Source organism: Nesoenas mayeri, assembly GCF_963082525.1.
Source record: "Nesoenas mayeri genome assembly, chromosome: 3".
Classification (NCBI taxonomy): Eukaryota; Metazoa; Chordata; class Aves; order Columbiformes; family Columbidae; genus Nesoenas; species Nesoenas mayeri.
In genome coordinates this window covers 36,544,632-36,567,523 of record NC_137544.1, presented here as the reverse complement: position 1 = coordinate 36,567,523, position 22,892 = coordinate 36,544,632, and the positions used below count along the sequence as shown (strand labels likewise).

Sequence of the window (22,892 nt, the reverse complement as noted above, 5' to 3'; positions counted from 1 at the left end):
TCTAGTGAGGCAAAAGCTTATACAACGGGGCGGGGGGGCTGCACCTCGGGAGGGGCCGGGTTGCCTGAAGGACCATTGTGCGTGTGGCGTGGCTGTGTGTGTCCGTGTTCGCGTGTCCCTGCGTGTGCGTGTCTCTGCTGTGTCCTCCCTCCCGCATCCCCGCCTCTCCTCGGCGATAAACCCGGAATCTCCCCTTCCCCTCCCGTGTTTTCCGCCTCTGCAGAGCAGGCAGCAGCAGGCACGCCAGCGAAGATGTCGGGTCAGACGCTGACAGATCGCATCGCAGCTGCTCAGTACAGCGTTACGGGATCAGCCGTAGCCAGAGCCGTCTGCAAAGCCACCACGCATGAAGTGATGGGGCCCAAGAAAAAGCACCTGGACTGTGAGCATCCCTTTTTGTGTCCCCAGAGAAGACCCGGGGCTGAGGAGGCTGCTCGCGAGGCTCTTTAGCGTGCATTTGAGCTGTCTGGTTGTCACACTTGCTGTAATCCAGCTTGCAAACCATGAGGGTTATTAGAAATCTCCAGGAGAGGCTGAGTTATTAGTGCATTTATTCTCTTATTGCATAATACTGCTCTTTCGGCCATTTCTCACCACCCCCCACCCATGACCCCTTACCTTTTATCCAGGAAGGCAGTGTGAAGCATGCCCTGCAGAGTAGCGGCTTGGAAAGAAGGGAAGGTATTGGACACAGGGGAAAATGGACACACACTTGTCTCTGCCTGCTTTGGTCAGGATTAAGCTAGGCAGAGCCATGAATGCTCCGGCAGGAACCGGCCAAGTGCTGGTAGGAGTGTGGCCATCTCCACAGCAGACTTCTGAAGAGGTTTAGATGATGGTGTGCTTAAATGGCAAGGTGCTTGGATAATGCTTGACTGTAGATTTGGACAGCCTTTGCAGAGTTTAAGGGCTATTGCTGAGGTCCCAAATACCTGAGAGCAACTTCATGAGCTGTCCAATAGTTTACATCATGTTTTTTTGAAGATGGCTATTGGCCTTGCTCCATGGATTTATGATCTATTCTGGACTGGCATTAGCTAGTTAATGCATGAAACGAGGTTGAAGTCAAAATGCTTCTTGAAAAACAACGAGCTAGTGATGTTTTGTCTTGACAATTTTATTTCTTTTCAACCCACTCAACTGTCAGTCCCTGCTTCGAGACATCAAGAAGTAGAATGGTGAAATAATTTAATTGCATGATGTTAATTGGCCTTGTTTACCAGTAGTAACTCTGTCCATCATTGAATTCAAAAGATCAACAGCAGGTTTTAATTTAATGTCTAAAATTAAGTGTGGTAAGAAATACTTTCAAGTAAAGATCAGTAGGTTTTACACCAAGCAGGCTCTTGGCTACTGGTCATTACTAGGTAATGCTTTTGCAGGTGCATGTAAGTACAATTCTGATGATGCTATATTTCTAAAAAGGAGGTAGAATTACTTCTGGAAAACAATTGCAGATTTTAGTGCTAATGACTTCATAGCTAACCCCTAAAGTGACAAATAGCATGTAGGTCTTCCAGTATGTCTAAATACTCTTGTATATATGTCTTAAGACATGCTGATATATGCAGGATTGACTGAAGACTGACTTGAGTCTAAACTGTTGTTTAAATGTATTAGCTATCTTGGTATAATGTGTTCACTCTTGTTTTCTTGTATATTTGAAAAAATCATCTTGGATATTGATGTTTTCTATGTTGCTGTTTGGTAGCTGTCGACACTTCTTAATCTGTAGGCTGTGTCTGGACAGTCCTACTGTATCTGCTACTAGAAGTTTTAGCTTAAAAAAAAAAGCCTACCTCATGTTTAAAAGCATACTGTGTCTCTGTGTGTATTTTAATACACATACACACATGTATATATAAATAAAAGTAGTATCTGGAATAGGCAGGATTAAAGTGAGGTAGAAGTAATTTACCAGTGCTATATTAAGGTCTGGAAAGGGATTTTGTTTGGATATTGGTGCTAATATCACTACTTCAAAAAATGAATGTGGGAGAGACTGAAGCTGGGAGCATTCCATGCAATTTCATACCCACCTGTATGTTAGACACACAAGAGGAAGAGACATGATCATTTCCTGGGAAGGTACATCGTTTATCATTTTTCCTTCTGTTTTGCCAGCTGTATATAACAGTTGAGAGTTAACTTACTGGTATCATTAAAGACAAAATCTTGTCAGTGGGAGATACGCACATTAAAAATTGTGGACTGTAAATTAAAATCAAGTTCATGTTTTAGAAGAAAAAATATTCGCAAGCTCTTGAACCTGAGGCATCTCAGAATTATAGGCAATTCCTTGAATTCTGCTGTGTATTTTGTGAATAGGTGTTAAAATGGGCCTTATATATTGTAACGAGAGAGTAAATTTAAAAGTTTTTCCTCTGAAAGAGCAATCCTCCCATGCATGTGAGCAGTACTGCTAGGTGAAGGTAGGTCTGAGCCACATGGCTGACTGCATTTCGAGTTGGATAAGTAACATTTGACAATGTGGAGAAAGGAATGAAGGGTAAAACTTGCCAATGCCTTAAGATATGTTTTGAGTCAAAGTGCAAAAGATTTAGACAATTAAAACTTAAGGTACCAGAGAGAGATGGTTGGAGTGACGCTTTATGACGAACTGTACTTCTAATATTGATGTGGGGGTTTTGTGTCCGTAGGGAACTCCATAATTTTATTTAGTGTCTTAGTGGCCAGGTGTCATGGCACACAACCTATCTTCTACTGCCCTGCTTATCAGATGGGCTTTGTAAACTAAATTGAGAAGTCAACTATTCAACATGAACTAAATAGTCCTGTGAGGATGTGACACAATGACGCCTGTCCTCATATCTTTTCTGCAGAAAATGTTCATTCCAGAGAGTTATGGAAAGATGATAGGTGATTAAGGTGTGGGATGTCTTTTTTTTTGTTTGTTGACTTGGTTAAGTTTTTTTTAGTGAGAACTGCTTAGAGGAAGTTTGCTCTGAAGAATAAAAAGCATTATTTGGGTACGAGTGCATGCATGTGAGGAAGGGAAGTACTAAAGGACGATTAGGTTGCTATCATATACTTATTAGTAAGACTTACCATTTTCTTGAATTCCATTTCTCATACTAGTGAATTTCTAGCAACTGTGGGAAGTAGTGCCAGATGGCACTAAGTGCAATTCCCAAGTCCCTGTGGGGAGAAAAGGAGTGTAAAACTGGGATGCTCTGATGGTTTGGGACAAGCCATTGCGGTTGGCACATTAAGAGCTCGGACTTAAGAACCTTGTCATCCTGAAGTCATATTGTTGTGGTGGCTTCATCTTCCTCAGCTAATCACGTTGTGTTAAATAAATTAGAATTAGATACAGCAAGTGAGGAAAACATATTAGTGCGGAAGTGGGGATGAGCAGCTTGATTTTGCTGCAGTGAGAAGGGCCATTGTGGGTGAATGAAATATATGGACTATGTTAAGGATATATGAGCTGTGTAGATTCAACTAGGAAGGCAATCCTAGTGCACAGCATAGAAGTTTCATTATCAGAATTGTTCTGAAAGGTATGTCAAGGCTTCATTGATGGCTTAATTGTGCAGGGCAAGTAAAAGCCAGTGTCCAGCCTCGAATGGGGGCAACTCTGATAGTATCGACAGGGAGAAGCTTTTTCAGAAGGGAAATATATTGACTTCCAAATGTTAAAACACATGATAGATGAGGGAAAAATAGGTAGATCTGGACTCAGCTCCTTTTATAAAGGATCTTGCTCAGAAACAGACCATCAAACTTTGATTTAGGGAAGTGAATTGGAAACCAGGGAGGCTGTTGCATCTGCAGCTGGTCGTAACAAGTTCCTGTTTCTGAAAACGATCAAAATGGCTGGGATATTCTTTTACTTATTTTGCTAAGTGAATTGCTTTGCAGCAGGAGGAAGTTCTGGAGTGTGTATTCTAAAAAGACCACATGGTCTTTTTAGACCTTACTTCTTCAAAATAATTCTCATAAGGCCCTTCCGAAGGCCTGAGCAAGAGCTGGGAATTTTTCATGAAATGTGGAAACAAAGCAGATGAAGATCAGGACTGGATTTTCTGTGGCTGTGGAGATGATCTGTGTATCTGTAGTAACATCTTTCAGTCCCAAATCTAATTTTGCATATTTGTATGTGGCTGGTGAACAAAGACTGTAAAAGGAATTTGTAGTTCAATTCGTGCTGGTAACTGAACTGCAGTGCTGGTGTCAATATTTTCCTTACACAGACACTTGCGCTCTGGCAGTGTTTTGCCTTTCTCCTGCAAACTGTGAGGATGACCTAACAATCACTGTGGTCTCTGGTGTTGAAACAGAAGTGGCTGTTGACCAAAAGCAATGAGTTAAACGCTTTTCCTAGGTTCAGTAAAGATAAAGTTGCTAGATCCCACAGGTTAGTCTTAGAAACCTATATCTTGTTCCTGAAGAATATGTCTGTCTCTGCTTTTTGGTGAGAGGTGAGGGTCAGTGGAGCTATCTTGAGTCACCAGACTTCGGTGACTGTTAAGGTTAACTTGGATGCATATTTCAGAAGCTGTCTGCTGTTGAAGTGATCTGGGGAGTGTTCCAAGTCTGTTGGCACTAGAGGCCCTTTCCTAGCGGGAGTAGCGCAGACGTATGAGTGCTGCATTGCTCTGCAGTCCAGGTGACACTTTGTCTTTATGGCCGTGGAAATACCTTCAAGAAAACCACCAAGAACAGAGTCCTGGTACAACTGGGCTTAATCATTCACACTTTACTAATTAAACTACTTTTGTATGTTTCTTTGTATCTTGTATTGCAGTAATTTGTCACTTTTTCCATGTCCGAGAGAACTGACTTTGTTTAAAGGTTAGCATTGAAGATCAGCTGTAATACAGTGTCTTGGCTCTTGTTGTCACAGCTGGAGTGCATTCTAAACTGAGAACTCCCCCTTGTCACCCCAGTGAATCTTGTATGTGTACAGACTTGCCATCAGTCTCTATGTTGAATAGCTCTCTGTTTCTGTGGGCTTCTCTCATGTTCTTTCTCAAAGCAGTATTGAAGACTTGCTTTGCTTGGAGGTGTGTTACTGTCTGAATAGGAGTGGAAATGTGTGTTGTGGGTGAGGGGAGCTAATAAGAAGGCTTTTTAGATTAGTTGATCTTGAGCATTTCCATGGCATTAAAACTTTCAGTTCTACCTTGGGTCACATACTGTTTTTGAGGCACATGTAATAGCAAAAGAAGACTGCCCTTGTAATTAAGCTGAGACGTAGGTAACTAATAATTTTTCAAAATATATTTGAAGCTGGGTAGAAGTTTGTATTCATGTTAAGATCCAAAAGTTGAAACATGGGCAAGACCACTTGATCTTGTATATCTGAACTGTTCTGGGTTTAAGTCTTATTGTGGTACAGTGTCTGAGGAAAGGGAGGATGAGGGAACAGAAGAGTAGGTAGACAGTGTAATGTTAAACTTTCTTTCGTCTGAACAGTGTAACTTGATAAAGCTAGACTCACTAGTCCTACCCTCCCTCCTTTTGGCTTCTCCTCAGCTGAAGGCATGTATTCTTTGTCTGTTTTCAGTAGTTATCAAGATCTTTCTGTTAAACATTCTTTGTCAAGGTCATGGATGACAGATTCTGGGACAAGTCATGTCTTTCTGCTGTACTGACTTGTGTTAGTAGACCTTGATAATGGGGTAGCCATGTCTTTCCTTGAGGCCTCTTATTCATGAGATGGTCAGTAGGACAGTAACTAGTCCATAATTTTAATCACTTCTATTTAGCAGTTGAATATATTTCATAATAGTCTCATAGTGTTACTCCCTTGGATTCTAGGTGTCAGCAATTGAACGTCTATTAAACAAACAAACAAATCTGCAGTTTGATTTGATCTGTGCCTCTGATTTCCCAGCAGGGCTCTTAAACCCTCCATTTTCTGTGTGTGCCTTACCTAGGCCTATGCTACTAGTGAGGAATTCTGTGAAATCTAGAAGAAAATGCTCTGTTGGTGTTGTCAATCCATGGTCCTACGCCTCTGTACTGAAGAGAATCCTCTGAAACGCTTAAAAGTAAATGGCAGTCAGGATAACCCTGAAGGACATACAGCACTTTGGATGCTATCTGTCTTCCCTGCTTCTTGCTGAATGCAGAAATTGGTAGCCAAAGAGGAGAATTTGCTGCCCTCTTAGTCCTCACTTCTGAAGAAATAGTAGTATATCAAAGGCACACCTGCCTCTAGTATTTTTCTGCTTATATTCAAGATACTCAAGACTATTTTGCTCTTCCTACCCAACTTACCTTCCCCCCCAGTGCTAGGTGTCCATGGCAAGGTGTTGGCTGCAGGAGTGGTCTTTGTGAGAAGAGACAAGGGCTTGCTCCATCCCAGACATGGCCAGCTTCACAATGGACCCACCAGAGGACACAGCCATCCTCCAACCTTGTAGCACCTCCAGGAGAATGTATTTAGGAAAGGGCTGAAAACATTGGACAGGCAGAAGAGGAGGAGAGAAAAAGTGAGAAACGGCCACAGGAACACCAAAGTCAGAGGTGGAGCAGGAGGTACTCCGTAGTGCTGGAGCAGATATTCCCTGCAGCCTCTGAAAGAGACCCTGATTCTGAGAGGTTACAGCTGCAGCATCCCACCCTGCTACCGAAATCATGCCACATGCACCCAATATGTCTACTGAGAACTTCCTCAGTCAACTGCGGACACATGTTATTGCTGAAGGAGCTGGGTCCAATGTTTCTGGGGATGGAGAAAAATTGGGGTGGGGGGGATGACATTATATCTCTTTCCTTTGTCTCACTGTAGTCCAGAGATGAGTCAGTGGTACCAAACAGTATCATTAAATTAACATGCTCTGTTCCTTTTTGAAGCTTTTCAAGGCACAGATCAGGATGTAGGTAAGGGTGGAAAAGCACAAGTTCTCATGTGTGCATAGGGCTCACCAATGAGTGTCTGATGAAACTTGAATCTCCAAACTTCAACCTGTGGCATGCGGATTAGGAACAATACTCTACCTAGCTTAGAGAGAGGAGTTTAAAATACCGTGAAAACTAAAAAGCAAGAAATAAAACAAGCCAGGAAATCGGGATCTGAATCTCAGCAGAGGACATCTAGTGTGCTGAAAGGATGGGTCACCTAACACAGGGCTGAACCCTGAACTCAAGCTAAATTATATGGTAGAAGAAGCCTTCCTAGCAGCATTGCAGACAGTGATCTGTAGCACAGAGTTTGCAGCAGTACTTTTGTTCCCCTGAGTCAGCAGGACCATCAAGCTTGCAGTGTGGAGCTTCATTGGTAAGCTGATATTAGAGTATCCCGCTCCATCAGACTCAGCATGGTTACTTGATTTTCCTGCTGGCTAAAATTTTGCTTGGCTGAGAGCTTAGTGGCTTAAATAAAACCTGAATAAACCAGATGTTGGCAGTTGCTAGAAGGCAATCTGAATACTTGGCAGAGGCTGGCTTGTCACTTTGCAGGGTATGGTTAAGTCTGCTTTTTCTGGAGTCTTGCAAACCACATGCTAGACCCTGAAAACTGTTTTAGTACTTTTGATCATGTTTACTTCTGCAGAGCTACTTGAAAACACTGAAAACCAGTATAAAACAAATTTTATAAGAGTGGACTTCGAGTCATAGCTGGTAGCCATTAAGCTGCTTGTGCTCACAAAAAATGTTCTCTTTAGGCTCTGAAACACATCTGCTGAAGCAGTTGAGGGATGCATTCCACTAGGAGAGGGAATACACGAGCAATCTAGACTAGTGCCACAAATGGTATTGGACATCAGACTTGAAATGTCACTGTGCATGTAGGTGGAATATTAGAACAGTGTTTTCTAGGCTGCTGGCAAATGGTGCATCCACTGTGCATCTGAGGCTTTTGGCAGCTTAGTTGTAGGTACAATATAGGAAATACCAGTGTGCTGCATTACCACCAGTTTCCAGATGAACCAAGTCTAAATACCCTTCTGTTCCGCCTCCCTGCCTAGGATAATGCAATCTCATGCTTTATTTTATATTATATCTGTATCTTAACTTAGTTTAATGAAAGGGATTGGATGCTTAAAAGTCCTGGTGTCATGCTAATGTTGTGCATATATGTAATCTGTACTCTGGCCATTAGAGCTGAGGCAGCATGTCAGTCAGTCCCGGAGTCTGTTTTTTCTAGCTATGGACAACACTCAAATGTGTTACAATATTTCTTATAGAGGAGATTTTGCAAGTACATAGGCATGATCATGCTTGAAGGCCACCAAGAAAGCACATGCTGCTTCTCGTATGTACTGAGAACTGCAAGTTGCTGACAGGATGTGTTTGGAGCTCATGTCTGATTCATGGCAGTCAAGTCTTCTTGGTTGTAGGCCAATATGTGAAATTAGCACAGGTAGAAAGCAAGTTGGCAGGAACTCCTGTGTTGTAGATGGGCCACAGAGCTCTAACAAAACAGTTGAGCCATGTGCTTTGAGAGGTGGCTTTATTTTCTCAAAGAAGGAAAGAAGATGAAAGCGATGTTCTTTGCTGTTGTTTCTAGGTCGTTAAGAGACTGGGCTATGGCTACCCAGTGAAGGTAGATTGGAGAGTTCAGTGTTCACTTGAGCTAAGATTGTTCTGCCATATATTTAAAGGACCAAAGTTCATATATATTTTCAAGAAAGTGTCATAAACATGCTGTTCTAAAGAGGTGGGACGAGACTGTGGCTTGACTACTGACAGTATAGTCACTCTCTTCAAACTGACTCTTGGCTTGGCACAAGTGTGGATGACACAATGGCAGTGGCTGCTTCCACAGCAGATGGTCAGTGGTTACCCTGCAGATCCTGGCATGCTCCTAGTGCCTCTGGCATAGTGTTGTTATATCTCTTAAGTCAGATAGTTTACAGAATGTTCTAAAATTGTCCTCTGTAGGAGTGAGAGGAAGACATGGCTGCTCAAAGCATGAATAAAACATGCTTGTCACCCACCTTCTTAAAAAGTGTGCAAGTTTAGGAGGTCCTCAAACTAAGGCAGTGATCAGTTATCTTGCCCCAGTGCAGAGCTGCAGGAGTTACATCTTTACACATAATTGAAGATTCCACATAGATGCACTTAAGTAGGAGTTCAAAAGGACTTATTTTCCTTTCACTTCTCATTTCAGAGACTGTAGGACTTACATGAAAGGGGGAAGCCAGCTGGCCTGTTTCCTGGCTCTGAAGGCTGCTGTTTCTCATTACATAGAGGTTGAATATAGATGCAAGCTTTAACACATCATTGCATTGGTTCTTTAGCAACCCTGGAGTTTTAAAACCTAACCTTTTCAAAAGGAGACTTAGGTCTGGATCTTGCTGCATGATTCTGGAATCTGAAGTACAGTTATTGTGCTTGTAGCTCTTATAGCTTCATTTAAACCTATTTATAGGAGAATGTACATCCTGCTAAGGGGCAACAAGCCAGAGGAAGTCAGCATATCTAGTGTGCAGCATTTTGAAAACATGTAAATTTTATCATGACTGATGTTTCATAAGTGGCATCTGAAACAGAATGCTATTTTCATATGCAAGCCTTGCCTGTGACTTTCAGATCTGATCCTTCATTCTGTGTCATTTAAGAGCCATTCTAGATTTGCTAAGCTTGATTTAAACTTCAAATTGCCCTGTTATTTGTGATTGACAAGAATATTAACAGGCAAAGTTTGCTATGTATGGAATAGATGAGTTTAAAGAACTACCTTTTGTTTATTGGGAAACTAGAATTGCTTAGGCAGTATTATCAGAAGCTACATTTCAAAACTTACCTCCATAGTGTACACAGGAGTTTAATTGATGCTTCTGGGTGTTCCAGTCTAAGAATCTGATTCTGCACAAAACTGATGGATACCAACTTCCCCACTCATCAACAGCTAGATAGGAGATTCTCTTTGCCAGTGGCAAACACATCTTCCAGAGGCACTGGTGACTTTGAACTGTTAGATAGCAACTTACTACTGTCAGTTGTTTTTTTTTTTTAAAGGTTAGCAGTCTTAACTGCATCTTCCGTCTCTCTGGAGGATGTTACACAGGGTTTAACAGACTTTTTTTTTTTTTTTTCCCCCCAGCATTAAGAAATCTGCAGTATATGAAAGCCTGCAGGTTCATGTTGAAGAGTAAAGTCTATTGGTAGTTGATGTTAGTTTTTTCAGGATTTCTGAGACTTAAACTCGCCTGTCTGTGGCAGAAGCAGAGGGATTCTTGTTTAACTGGTGTAGTACAGGGAATGAATATAAAGGAAATGCATATTTGGTTTTTGTTTTTTAGGAAGAAGAGAGCGAAGTTCCATTTAATCATGAAGGATATCAGTTAGTTTGTAAAATAACTGTTTTAAGGCACAGTATTCACATAAGAGGCTGCCATCTGGTTTAAGGAACTCTTACGGTCTTTCTGTTGCACTATATATACATAGATACAAGACAAAGTTGATAGAAATTTTTGTACTCATGTTATAAAGAATTTGCTGTTTAGTTGCAGCTGCTTCAGGATGCCTCTAGGAGGTCATAATGTTGCACCGACTACAGACAGGTTTGATTACACTCATTTTCTTTTTCCTACAGGTATGTTCATGTTTTCAATAGGACTATCTGCATAGTTGTGGGCATTCCATTCCCAGTTAAGGATTTCAACCCATGCTAAGCTTCTGGTGGCTTGTCAGCTCAACAGAGTGCCTAGACTCTGGCCTCATTTGGTTATTTTTCAGGCTGACCTTACTGAAGGTCACATCATTCCATGACAAAATAGCTGAACTTCTAGAAGAATCTGGCTGAGACAGTAGGAAAAACATAGACCATGGTCTGGATATTGAAAGTTAGATGTGTCAGCTGCTGAACCTGCCTACTCAGCTGACCTGTTTCTAGCATACATGCTGTAGCTAATTAACACGTCACTCAAGTTACTCGCATGTTGTCTCATCCTCAACCCTATTTTTTTTAAGTATTCCCAATGTGTAACAGTGAAGCAGTGCAGTTGCAACACCAGGCTCCTTCCAATATATTTTCAGTCCCATTCAGTTTTGTAGTGGATTACAAATTGCTGTTCTGGGCAGAACTGATAGGCTAGTAACAGTTTCACTTCTACAAGTTTATTAAAAACAAATGCTTTTCTGAGGAACATAGATCATTTGGGAATGGACAGTGCTAACCAGGGTTCATTCTTCTCAGAATAAAAATGACAGCAGCATGGCAACTGAAATAGCTCATGTACCATGCCTCGGTTGATTACCACTTTCTGCCAGATGTGGTTGGAGTGTAAGATCAGTCCAACATGTAAAGGCTGATTAGAAAACACTCTAGTGCAGAGATTATGGTAAATGACTCCATGCTGCTGTGGAAAACATGAAATCCTTACTTTTCTAGTGTAGCTGTGCTGGATAAAAGCTGCAGTTGATGCTGTTGCTGATATTCTAGTAAACAACCAAGTGATGAGAGTTATGAAGTGATATAACCAACAGATAAAGTTGGGGGTTGTTCACCCTCATGGAAAGATAATCAGAGGCCACAGCTGGAATCCTGGTATCCAGTTACCCAGCTACAGTAGTCAGTTAACTAGATCTTATTGGCTTTTATCCTCCTAAGCAATAATCTTGCAACAATATACCCCATTTAAAATTGTTCTGTTTTATGCAGCAAGATCTAGGATGCAATGGGACTGTGGCTTAAATGCTTGCATGGATGGAGAGAACAATTCTACCCCTTAGAGGAAATTGAATAAATGCTTTGAAGGCTTGGCAGGAGATTGCTGGTGGCTGCAGTTTCCTGTTTCTTCTCTAAATTAATGTATATTTTGATTAAGGCTCTCAGGTTTGAACTGCTGAATGAAATGGCTTTTAAAACGAGGCATGAGATTTGACATGTCAGATGAAAGTTCTTTTTTGTGCAAGTTGTTGGTCAAATGCTAACACATATGCTACTGGTGATGTTAGCAGGGTTTCTTCCATGTCTCTGTCTCCCCTAGAGTTTGGCATCTAAGATGCCATATTACAATAGAATGGAGAATTGCATTTCTCCAAAACAATTGCTTCTGTATTTTAACTTTAGAACCATTGGCTGGTGTCCACCAAATGCAAATGGCATTTTGTATCTCTTAAACTATTGAGAGATGTGCAAAAAAGGTAGTACAATGGTGATTTGTGGCTCGACTGCTATTTGCAGTAAATCAATAAAATAGACAAGTGGCACATCTAGCTCCAGGATTAATTGATGTTTCCTATCAACATAAAAAGAACTGCTCAGTTCTTGTCTTTGGGCAGAAAAATACATATGTCTGTTGTGCAGGATTTGGGTGGAATGAGAATCTAGAATGATGTCTCTGGGTGAGAGGAAAGGAACGTTAGAGCAGTGATTTCTCCTCTTTCTCCTGCTTTACTGAACTTGAATTCTTGCCTGAGACAAATTCTTTGGTATTCAAAGTGAGTAAATTCTGTACAAATACGGTTCCAGACTGAGCTTCTTGCTGCTTTTGACAGGGGAAAAATGTCATGCTTAACAACTAAGGCTTTTACTACAGTGAAGCTGCTTGAAAACACTGTGGAGGCCATGGTCAGGAAGAAACCAGGCAGAATTGTTTGGGAATGGGACTTTTTCCCTGTTAGTGTTTTGGCTTCATGTATGTGAGGCTAAATAGCTGCTTTCTTTAGAATATTTGTAGTAGGGAGTTTGTGTATCCCAGCTTCTAGATGACAACTCTGTTGTTCCAGATACTTAGTTACTGAGTAAAATCAAAGATTTTATTCTTCTGAATAGTTGGGTCATGGGTGTCAGTAAGGTCTTGGACTTTGTCCATAAAATATATTCATCACTAATTAATTAGCAGTCTTAAAGACCATACTTAAAACCCCTATGACGGCTGCTTAAACTTGAGCTTCTGCAGGTGGCCCGAATGTCATCTTTCAGTCATATTACCCTCAAGGAGAAAACTCAAATGTAGACACTAAAGGTAATGTGCATAATTCTTCCTTAGAGTCACTGGACCTGTACATTTTTAGGAACTTTTGTTTTAAGTAAAATGTATTCATAGTTCATGGAACTTGAAAGACTTGCTTATGACAAGGTTTCTTAACACATTATAATCACACTTTTCCCCCATTATTAGTACTTAGGGAAACAGCTGCCTTCATTTCACCCTTTCAGATGCAGTAGAAGACTACCTAACAGCTGGCTTTTATTTTCCCTTTTCCAAGAGAGCTGCACCTTAGCCTCTTGGGAGGAAAAGTATGTATAAATCATCAAGGACCAAAACGGTCACAAATCCAACATAACTAGTTTCATACTTCTAATGAGCTAGGATGGTTTTAGCAGATGACTTAAGCCCAAATATCTTGCCTTGATATGGTGGGGAAGGAAGGGCTCAGACTGTATGAAAGTGCATTAGAATAAAATCCAGCAATATTTATGGGCAGTAGATTTTTCAGCTTTGTTTTCAAAACAGGTATTTGGGGAAGTTGTGCACTGTTGTATTTAAAAAAGAGCAGTGTAATGAGGTGACTCTAGGAGGATTAGTTATGTTTATACTGTCCTAAAATTACATTTGGCTCTTTGAAGGCAACTGTGAGGCTGATGTGGCCCTCAGTGAAAATGAATTTGACACTCCTTCTCTAAGGCTAATTAAACTCCCAGTTTGAGAAACTGGAATAAGCTTCAAGATATATTTGCTGGTACTCAATGTCATCTGCCCTGTCTCTCCGCAAACTCTTCATGTGATCGATGGGGAAGAAGAAACTCTTTTTCTCTTCTGCAAAGCACTTAATAGTATAAGAAGTACGAGCATGCCCATGAGTAGGCAGAGAGGAAGGAATTGTATATAAAAGGTTGTTTTGGTGTGGGATGCAGTCATGTGGTTCAAAGACTGATGGCCATGATCTCCTAAACTTCAGGACCTGCAGCAAATATTTGTCCTCACAAGACTGAGAAATGCTCGGGAAGAAGGAGGTCTGTGAAGTAAGGCTGGACAGGGGATGTAGCAGTCTCCATAGTTATTTGTAGTTAACAATGATTATAGTTGCATTACTGGGAAAGTCTTTGTAGTACCTGGAGCACATGCACTCTGTGGAAGATTGTGTTTAGGTTTGTTGAGTTGATGTAGGCATGAAAGTGCATAGGAAATATCTGGAACATGCTGGACTTTGATAAAGGGTAGGCTTGTTGGGGTCAAGGTAAGGTGTAGTAACTCTTGAGGAAGCCTTTTGAGGAGGAAGGAGCAGACAGCATGAATTGCTGTTCTGCTTGGGACATTATTACAAGCCAGATTATGATGCATGTTTGTGGAGATGGGGCAAGGTGAAGGTTAAAAGAGTAGATGGTATACTTTAACCTCACTGATAAATTTTCTACTCTTGTTTTTGGAGTTGTTTGATAGTCAAAGCCAACAACATTAAAATCACCTAAGGTTCTCATAAGCATTTACCGTAAAAGCAGAAACTGAGAACTTTGTTCTGCTTCCAGTACTGTTTTGTGGTCTGTCTTATGCAGACCTGGAAGTTCAGCACTTGTGTTGGTTAGCACATGAGTGTAGTAGCTTCCTGATACAGTTGACTTGCAAGGGAGAACTTCTACTGTTACTTGCCTATTTGACTTCTTTAGTTGAGGCTTGTAAACTCTTAATTTAAGACACTTCTTCCTGTTCTTGACTAGCCTAGTTTTGGAACAACCCTGCATTTCCTTTTCTGCAGGTTCAAGGCTTTCTTTAAATAATTCTAAGCCAGAAAAATAACTTGTGAAGACTATTGTAGCATTCAGTGTAATAGTAAGGAAGGTCTGTAAGGGGGTTACTCTCAGACATTTGGCAAAGTTTAGGAACTGAATGTATGACACAGCTCAGATGCTGAGGCAGCTCGCCTGTTAATTCAACCTGGAATGACAGCTGCTCTTAAGTTGGCACCAATATCCCTCTGAACAGAGAGGTCTTGTGCTCTGCTGCTGTTTCTCTGCATACTGAAACGTAAATTGTGAATAATTAACTCAGAACTGAGGAATCCCAGGTCTGTCTACTAAGCAATTGTGTAAAAAAAAAAACAAAAGAAACAAAAACAAAACCACAAACTCCCCGCGCAAACAAAACCACCTCTAGCAAAACCGAATTAGAAAAATCTCTGTCCTGATGCAGAGTACAATCTGAAAAAGTAAAGGAATAAGGTAGATTCTTTTAAGTGTTGTAGAATTTCTGTCATAAAAAACAAATGCCCCCATGCAAAAAAAACCCTACCAAAACAAACAAACAAAAACACACACAAAAAAATCAACATAAGGAAGTGGTTTTTAATGAGCCTGAACAAGCCTGAAATTTCTAAGACAGTGAGACTTTCTCACTGTTCACTTTTTTTTACTTCATGGGCTTAACAATCACCAGAATCAGTTATTTCTTTTAATGATCTATTTAAAAGGTCACAAAGTGCTCAGGTGTCTTAACTTACTTTAGTTTAGTCTTCCTCATTGAAGTCTGTACCATTCTTCCTTGGTTTTGCAGATTAGTCTTTTTATTAATGAAGGTCTTAACCATACTCTAGCCTTGATTCTCTTCCCTGAATAGGTTGCAGATGTCTTAAGGCCAAGGCAAAAAATTGGCTAGTCAAAGAGTTTGAAGGCTGTTGTCTAGATTTCAGTTACAGTGTCAAAGAATTGACAAGCATTTATTCCATGTGTATAGCTTTTCCATCTGAAAACTTAACTAGAAAAAGTATATTCAAATCCAAATTAAATGTCTCGAGACTGAAGGAGAGACCAAAATAACAGCTACCAATATGTGAAGAGAGGAAATAAGAGAAATCATGTACTGTGATTTGGAAATTATAATTTAGTCCTACAGTAAAGCAGATTTAAATGAAGGTTATAGGCCTTCATTCTCCATCTTTTCCACTTGTGTGAAAGTCATGATGAAAGTCATGATGAAAGCATTGGCTGCTATTACTGTACCATTCCCAGTTTCTTACTCTGCTTGGAATTTGTATTTGAACTCAGTTTTTGGGGTTGGATATTAGCTGTCAATGTAGTAGACATGGAGGCCTGCAGTAGCAGAAACTTCATCAGGGAGGTACCTTTAAACCTTGTTTGTACTACTTCTTTGTACCCCAAACGGAATCACCTTTGTAAGATTGCTTCATGTGGTTTCCGACGGGCTGTGTGTTAGCTGGCACTCTTTAGTATGATCTATTTTGTATTAACAAGTCTACCTGTGACTTGCTTGTTAGACTCTGAACTTCATTGCCCCTTTGGAAAACTAAGTTTCTGTCCCACCAGTCAATGTCTGAATCTTTGGAAAAATCTATTTTCTAGATTTTCTTTTTTCTTGTGTACATTTTCTTTTTCCTTCTACCTCTTCTTCCCTACCATGCTGAAGGCAAATTAATTTTGCCAAGTCTTATTCTGAAATTCAGTTTAGCCACCAAACTCTGCTGCTCAGAGTTTGTTAAAGTTATCCTTGCTTCTGAGTTGCTGCAGATGCTGACATTTGCAGGTCAAGTTGAAACTCTATGCTATTAGGGAAAGAAACTCAGGAAGCTTGAATTCCTTAACTTTGCAGTGTGACTTAATGGGAAACAGCTCTACAAGAATTAACCCCCATCTTCTTTTTTTCCCACCCCTCAGATGATGAGTAAAATCTTCATGCGTGGTTTAAATCTTTTCTGTGCACTGAAAGTAGAAGGCTTAAATTTAATCATATGTCTCTGCTCAGCACACTATAATTACTCATGTCCTAAAACATCTAGAGCTGCAGACTGAGATGCTGTGCCCTCCAGCAGTTTGGAGAGGAGGCAGAAATGATGGAGTGACTTTGGAAGGAGTGCTGCAGCGGCATATAGCAGTAGGCTCTGTTGCCAGCATTGCTGTGGGTGAAACTCCTCTCAGGTTTCATTATCTAATGTCGACCGACAGAATACACAATTCATAGCACCCTGCTTCCATAGTGAGCTACGTACTAAAACTTGGGAATGAAAGCTTGCAAATTTGATGCATATTTCCTTATATAAAGGACAAAAGTTGTCATCTTCACTAGAACTTCTGAACAGAATAAATGGTGAGCAAGCCACTTGTGACTTGCTTCTGGGCTTTTACAAACCACTGTCTCCTATAATGCATTAATCAACAGTACAGAATAAGAAATTATTGGCCTATTTGTACAAGAGCAAGGATACTTGTTGGAGGTCTATGGTTTTGAGCTGCTGTCATGCAATAAAATGGCTTTACTACTGTGACACTTTGCTGGCAGAACTGCCTCCTTCTAGGGTAGCATTACTGAGTTTGTAGAACATTTCTAGGCTGGGGAGGGGGAAAACAAACATGTGGAAAGTCATTAACAATGGTTACTGTCCTCTCAGAAAGAGTAAAAGATGAGTATTTTCATTAGTAACACAGATAATGCTTAGTCTACTAGTTAAGCTTTTTAATTTTTAACTTTTTCTACTTAGGTCTTTGAACTTTAAGCCTCAGCCCTATAATTAGGTCTCTGTTCTATGTTCTTTGTGTTGCATGAAGTCTTTTCTTGAAGTCTTGCCAAGGCTGTGTCTGGCATCACACAGGTTTTTGTCATGCAGTTGCAGTATGCAGTTTCCAGCTGTGTCTAAAAAACTAGATAATAGCTTGTAGAAGGTCATGGCTGGCTGCCTAGCAAGAGTCTGTAGGTAATAGGTGATGTAGTAAATCAAAGATCTTATCAGTAGATGTGGAATAGAGATGCTAGTGGAAAGCTTGCTGCCCTACTCTTTATGATTTAAGTACTTATCTTAATTTCATGTACTCTCCTGTGCAAGTCTACACCTTTGCAAAGTACAGGATGCAGAGCTTTTTCTCTAAGACAGACTAATGTCTTATTCTATTTATGGAGCAGTTGCTTGCAGGAGACTATTATTCTTCAGGGTAAACTAATGTCTATCCTTGTCTTCTTTCCTACTGTTGAAGAGGTCTTAAGGCACACCTGAATGCACTCTTCTGCTCCCTAGGTCTGTAGAGACTCTAGGAGGTGTGCTGTAGCATGCTGATGAAATTCTAACCTTCGAGATAACTGGAGTATCTGTTCTGGTGATACCTATTTTTGTTGATGTGACTGGGCTCAGTATACTTGATGTATTACCTGTAAATGGAGAGTTCAGTAATACTTATTCATCTAACCCAGACTGAAAACCTACAAGCAGCGAAGTAATGTTATGTACCCTGACTTCATCTGGCATGGAGATGGAGAAAGGTTGGGACATAGCTCAGGACAGAATTTTTGGAAAACTAGTACAGTTGGGTGAGAAGAGCCAGACCAATGTTGCTATCACCATGTATTAATATAATCACAAAGGTGGGTGGGTTTTTTTTTTGTTTGTTGGGTTGGGTTTTTGTTGTTGTTGTTGTTTTCATTTTTTAATGCACAACATTAGTACTGAACTTGCTATTTTTCATAACCATGTCCTTCAGTCTGGTGGGCTGGGAGCTTGTCCATGCTAGAAACTTTGTCTTATTTGTAGCACCTAACACCTTCCTTTTATCTCTCTTACAGACTTGATCCAAGCAACAAATGAAACAAATGTGAATATTCCTCAGATGGCTGATACACTTTTTGAGCGAGCAACAAATAGTAGCTGGGTGGTCGTATTCAAAGCCTTAGTTACCACACATCATCTAATGGTTCATGGCAATGAGGTAAGCGTAATCAACTTTCTCTCGAGACCACATTGGCACTGAGCAGACTCCAAGTATAACATGTTAGTAGTGCAAAGGCATCTCTTCTGAACCACTAAGGACCTGAACAAAGGGCAAGAATGATTTGTGATGAGGAGCAAACTTACCTTTAGCAACATAGTTGGAGCCATGCCGAATATCTATCTCTTCGCTTACAAAACTGTAGCTTAAGAGCAAGCAGCAGCCTGTTTCAGGATGTTGGCAATTTATGTGCTGTCTAAAAACAGAGCTATGCAGGATTAAAGACTACCTGGGACTTCTTGACCAGGGTTAAAGTTGATGTTCTGGAACGCATGTACTCCCTTCCAAATAGCTGCCCTCTCTGCATGAGCGTTAGAAGCTTCCTAGAGCTGTAAATTCAACTTGATAGCCTCTTGGGTTGTGTTTTCCTTGCCCTTGCTTTTTATTGACCTGTAAAGACTGGTATGCCTGCATAAAATAAAAAGCGTACTTAACGAACTTCAACATGACTGTGAAATAATTCCTCCGTGGCTATATACAAAGTGTTTTCTTGCAATGAAGTTCTCCCATGTCACCGTGTAAATGTTTACTCCTGTCCTATTTTTCTGTTCCGAATTTTGGCCAACATTCTGATTTGCTTTCTGTAACTGTTTTGGGCTGTTAGTCTCTGTACTTAATGTGGGGCCTGCTTGCTATTAAAACAGGCCCTTGGCTCGCCAGAAACTGAGGGCTGCTGGATTGAAAAGTCTGGAACTAGCCTGAATATTCTGTTTTGCAAGCAGATAAATCTTGTGCTTCCTCAAATCTCTTAAAGAATTTACCATTTTTACTGTTTCTTCCACAGTCTCTTTTTATATTTTGCCCAGAATCTATTTTTATGTATACAGTAGGATATTTAGTAGACATTCAGGCTAAATGTGAGTGGATGAAAAAAATTTTGAGGAAGGTATTGCAGGCTAAGACAAAAATCTGGGTTTTCATGTGTGTATGCTGGAGCTGGACTGGTAATCTTCCTGGCAGGAGGTACAAAGCCTTCAGATACAGCCTGTGATAAGAAAATAACTTTTGTGTTGCAGAGATTTATCCAGTACCTGGCATCTAGAAACACATTGTTCAATCTCAGCAATTTTCTGGATAAAAGCGGATCTCATGGTAAGCCTACTCATGTCTATAATCTTAACAAGATTCTAAATAAGATACTATTGGTGCTTTTCTCCTACGTTTGTAAGATGCAAATAATGTAAAAATGTGCTGCTGAAGCCTTTTTGTAAGTACTTAATGAATACACCAGCTCAAGTGAACAGCTGGACAACTTCAAAACAAAGTGTCTCAGTTCCTGCAAAAATTTTACTCAAAAGGTGAAACCATACAACTCCCTTAGAAAATGCTGGTTGAAACTGGGACCTGGTCAGCTATCTCCTTAGCTGTTATGGGAGTTAAGGATGAAATGGATAACTTTCCTTTTTTTTGGCGTTTACTCAGTCTTAAATGGTAATGTGGTTCCTTGGGGACACCACACTTTTTAGGAATTGTCTGGAAGTGTTTAACTGGGTGGGAAGACACCAAAAGAACTGGCTGTTTTTATCTGAGTAGTGAATTTAGGGACATCTAGGCAGAAATTAAGGAGTTTTTCTCTCTAAAGCTTACAAAGTCTGTTTATACTTTGACTCTGGAATCAATGAATTTTCCTGTTACTTCCCTTATATAGAAGAAAAGCTTGTTTCATGGTAGATCTTCTAGACAAGAGAGAATATATAATTCTACAGCTGTCAGAATTTTTGTTGACTGTATACAAAATGCAGTAATGCTGCAATAATGGGCAGGATCGAAGCAATGCTATGTTACTCCATCTTTGGATGGTGATATGTGACACCAAGACTTGAGCATCTTTTAGAAATGGTAACACAGGGCAAGGACAAATCTAAACAAATATCAAAACTGTGCTTGTCTAAACAAAAGATGGTCTGTATGTTCAAAGATACTGGTATTTGGCAACAATGAATTCTGCTAAACGCATGCTTTTGTGTTCTTTGCCTCTTTCTTTAAATTGTTATTTCATAGCTAATAAAACAGTGTGTCATAGATAATGAGGCATCCAAGTTGGTAGTGTTAAGCATGGGTTGGCAGAGATACTTAATGTTAATGAAGGAAAAATATACTCAATGACTAAGTCAAGGGGTGTGGATTTTAACAAAAGCAGCAAAAAGGTACTTGTTCTGAAGAGGAGGATGAGTTGTCTTCTGCACACATTTGTGTAGCTTAGGGGAAGAAACTTTGAAAGAAATACCTGAAGGACAGACTGTAATACTAACTGTCCAGAAGTCTTACAGGCTCGAAGGTCACTGAAGTTTGAGGCTGCTTGTACAGTATCATGTGCCTTGATGATCCCTGGTGTAACAGTTCGAAGAAGACGCTAATCTCTGTAAATGTCATAATAATTTTTTTGTTCTGGTAAACCTAGTCAGGAGAATTTTGAAGGCAGATGTAAGAGTTGAAGGGACTGGCATATGTAAAATAGTGGGAGCGTTTAAGTTGCAATCAATCTTTTTCCTGGAAATCATTTATTTAAGTATGAACTTTTTGTTAAATTGGCATTTTTCCCCGTTAATAGAGGGGTAACTCATTTTGCCATCAAAAAATATTGCTGCATAAGTGTGTAGGAGCCACTAGCGTGTTTCCCCAGGAACCATGCACCTGGTGCATTCCATCAGTCTGTTGGAAGCACAGGACAGTGGTAGATTGTTTTGGTGCAGCACTACTGCTTTTTCTTCAGAAGCTGGAAGATGTCTTGTGATGCCCATTCTGTATGTGTGGTTGTCTTGTGCAACAGAGATCAAATAACCTTAGAGCCTATTGACTGGCTGTTATCATTTACTAAAGAACCTCCAAACAAGCAAGACATTTAAATGTAAAACATGTAACTGTCTTTTACAGGTTATGACATGTCCACCTTTATAAGGCGTTATAGTAGATACTTGAATGAAAAAGCGTTTTCCTACAGACAAATGGCATTTGACTTTGCAAGAGTGAAGAAAGGGTAAGCAACTCTATATAAGGGGAAGCAACTCTATATAAACTGATAGAGTTGCCTGACCCATGAAAATCTTGTTTGTGGCTTTATGCTTAATTTTAGTGTCTCAGTGACTTAGTTCTTACATTCTTTGTTTAGCCGCAATGAAATACCAAACTGGTTGGATTTCTTAAGTATTTGTAATGGGTTAATAATTGCACAAGGAGGAGAAGAAAGACTGGGGTAGTAAGGCAAAACTGAAGACTAAAATAAGGTGCCTTGCAGAACTGGGAGCTTTTAGTGCTGTGTGTTAAATCTGACTCTTATTAAATTGTGCTGCAGTGAGACTGTGTTTAGGATTTGGAGAAATAAATGCTCTGAAACTGTATTTAGGATGTTTCATTACTCTCCAGACCCTTTCCATGCGAAAGATGACTGATTACAAAGGAAAACTGAACACCTGAAGATCTTAGCAAACAGTTATAAACTCAACAGAATACGTTTGTAAGCTATTTATCAGAACATTTTTATTCACCTCTGACTCCTCTAACTGGGACTTCAGTGGCCCTGGATTCTCTCCTGAAGCACAAACAATGCAGCAAGTGGCTTAACACACCCTGAAGATGCAGCTTAATTGACTGCATGTCAAAGATGCTCCTGCTAATCAGGATTGTTCTGGCAGTTCTGGTGTATTCTGCAGCTTGGGATTCTGAGCTGTTAGTGTAGGCATCGCTGCCAAGCTTTCCTCTCCTGCTTCTCACTGTCGTGTAGCTGGATGTCATTGCTACAGTGGTAGTTATCTCTTGAACCTGTCTGGAATACGAATCATTAAGAAGCTTTTGACATGAAGACTAGCAGCTAGTTGGATTGATGTTTCAGGCAGGTTTTGATCCAGCAGGCTGCCATAGTACTAGCATCTACCCTAGGTTCCCTTTGTCACCTAGTGCCTTTAAACGCTCACCTTAAATAAGCATGAGTTTGAGTTGCTGGGGATCCTTCTGTTCCTGCCTTGCTATATGTTCCTGGAAAGGTTTTCTGTGCGTGTCATTTCTGATTCTCAAAACAATGTGCTGCCTCAGAGTATAGCATAAGATAAGTAAAAATAGTGGTATGTATTCCCTGAGAAGAGATGCTATACTTGTCAGTGAATAGAATGGGGCAATACACAATGGTGGCTGTGCAGGTTTGTGATATTCAGAGGTAAAAAATGGGCATGTGTTAGAACTGCATATAAAACTATAGGTGGCAATTAAGGAATGCTACACATCCATGACTGCTGCGTGATCCCATTGAAGTAATGGTTCAGGA

The 22,892-nt window shown here is 40.3% G+C and overlaps 1 protein-coding gene across 26 annotated transcripts in view; it reads left to right on the top strand.

Annotated features, from left to right (window-relative positions):
* Window positions 1-252: 252 nt before the first annotated feature.
* The window catches only part of SNAP91 (synaptosome associated protein 91), a gene marked incomplete at both ends in the record, with an annotated part of 63,549 nt that continues 40,909 nt past the window's right edge, over window positions 253-22,892 (top strand). For 25 of the 26 annotated variants that reach the window (XM_080340804.1, XM_080340803.1, XM_080340800.1 and 22 more), the window contains 4 exons: window positions 253-382; window positions 18,432-18,574; window positions 19,651-19,726; window positions 21,509-21,611. In XM_080340804.1, the coding sequence (XP_080196930.1) occupies window positions 253-382; window positions 18,432-18,574; window positions 19,651-19,726; window positions 21,509-21,611 (452 nt within the window). Of the gene's footprint in view, window positions 383-17,915; window positions 18,575-19,650; window positions 19,727-21,508; window positions 21,612-22,892 lie in introns of those variants that run through there. The other variant, XM_080340796.1, reaches the window with a different exon arrangement.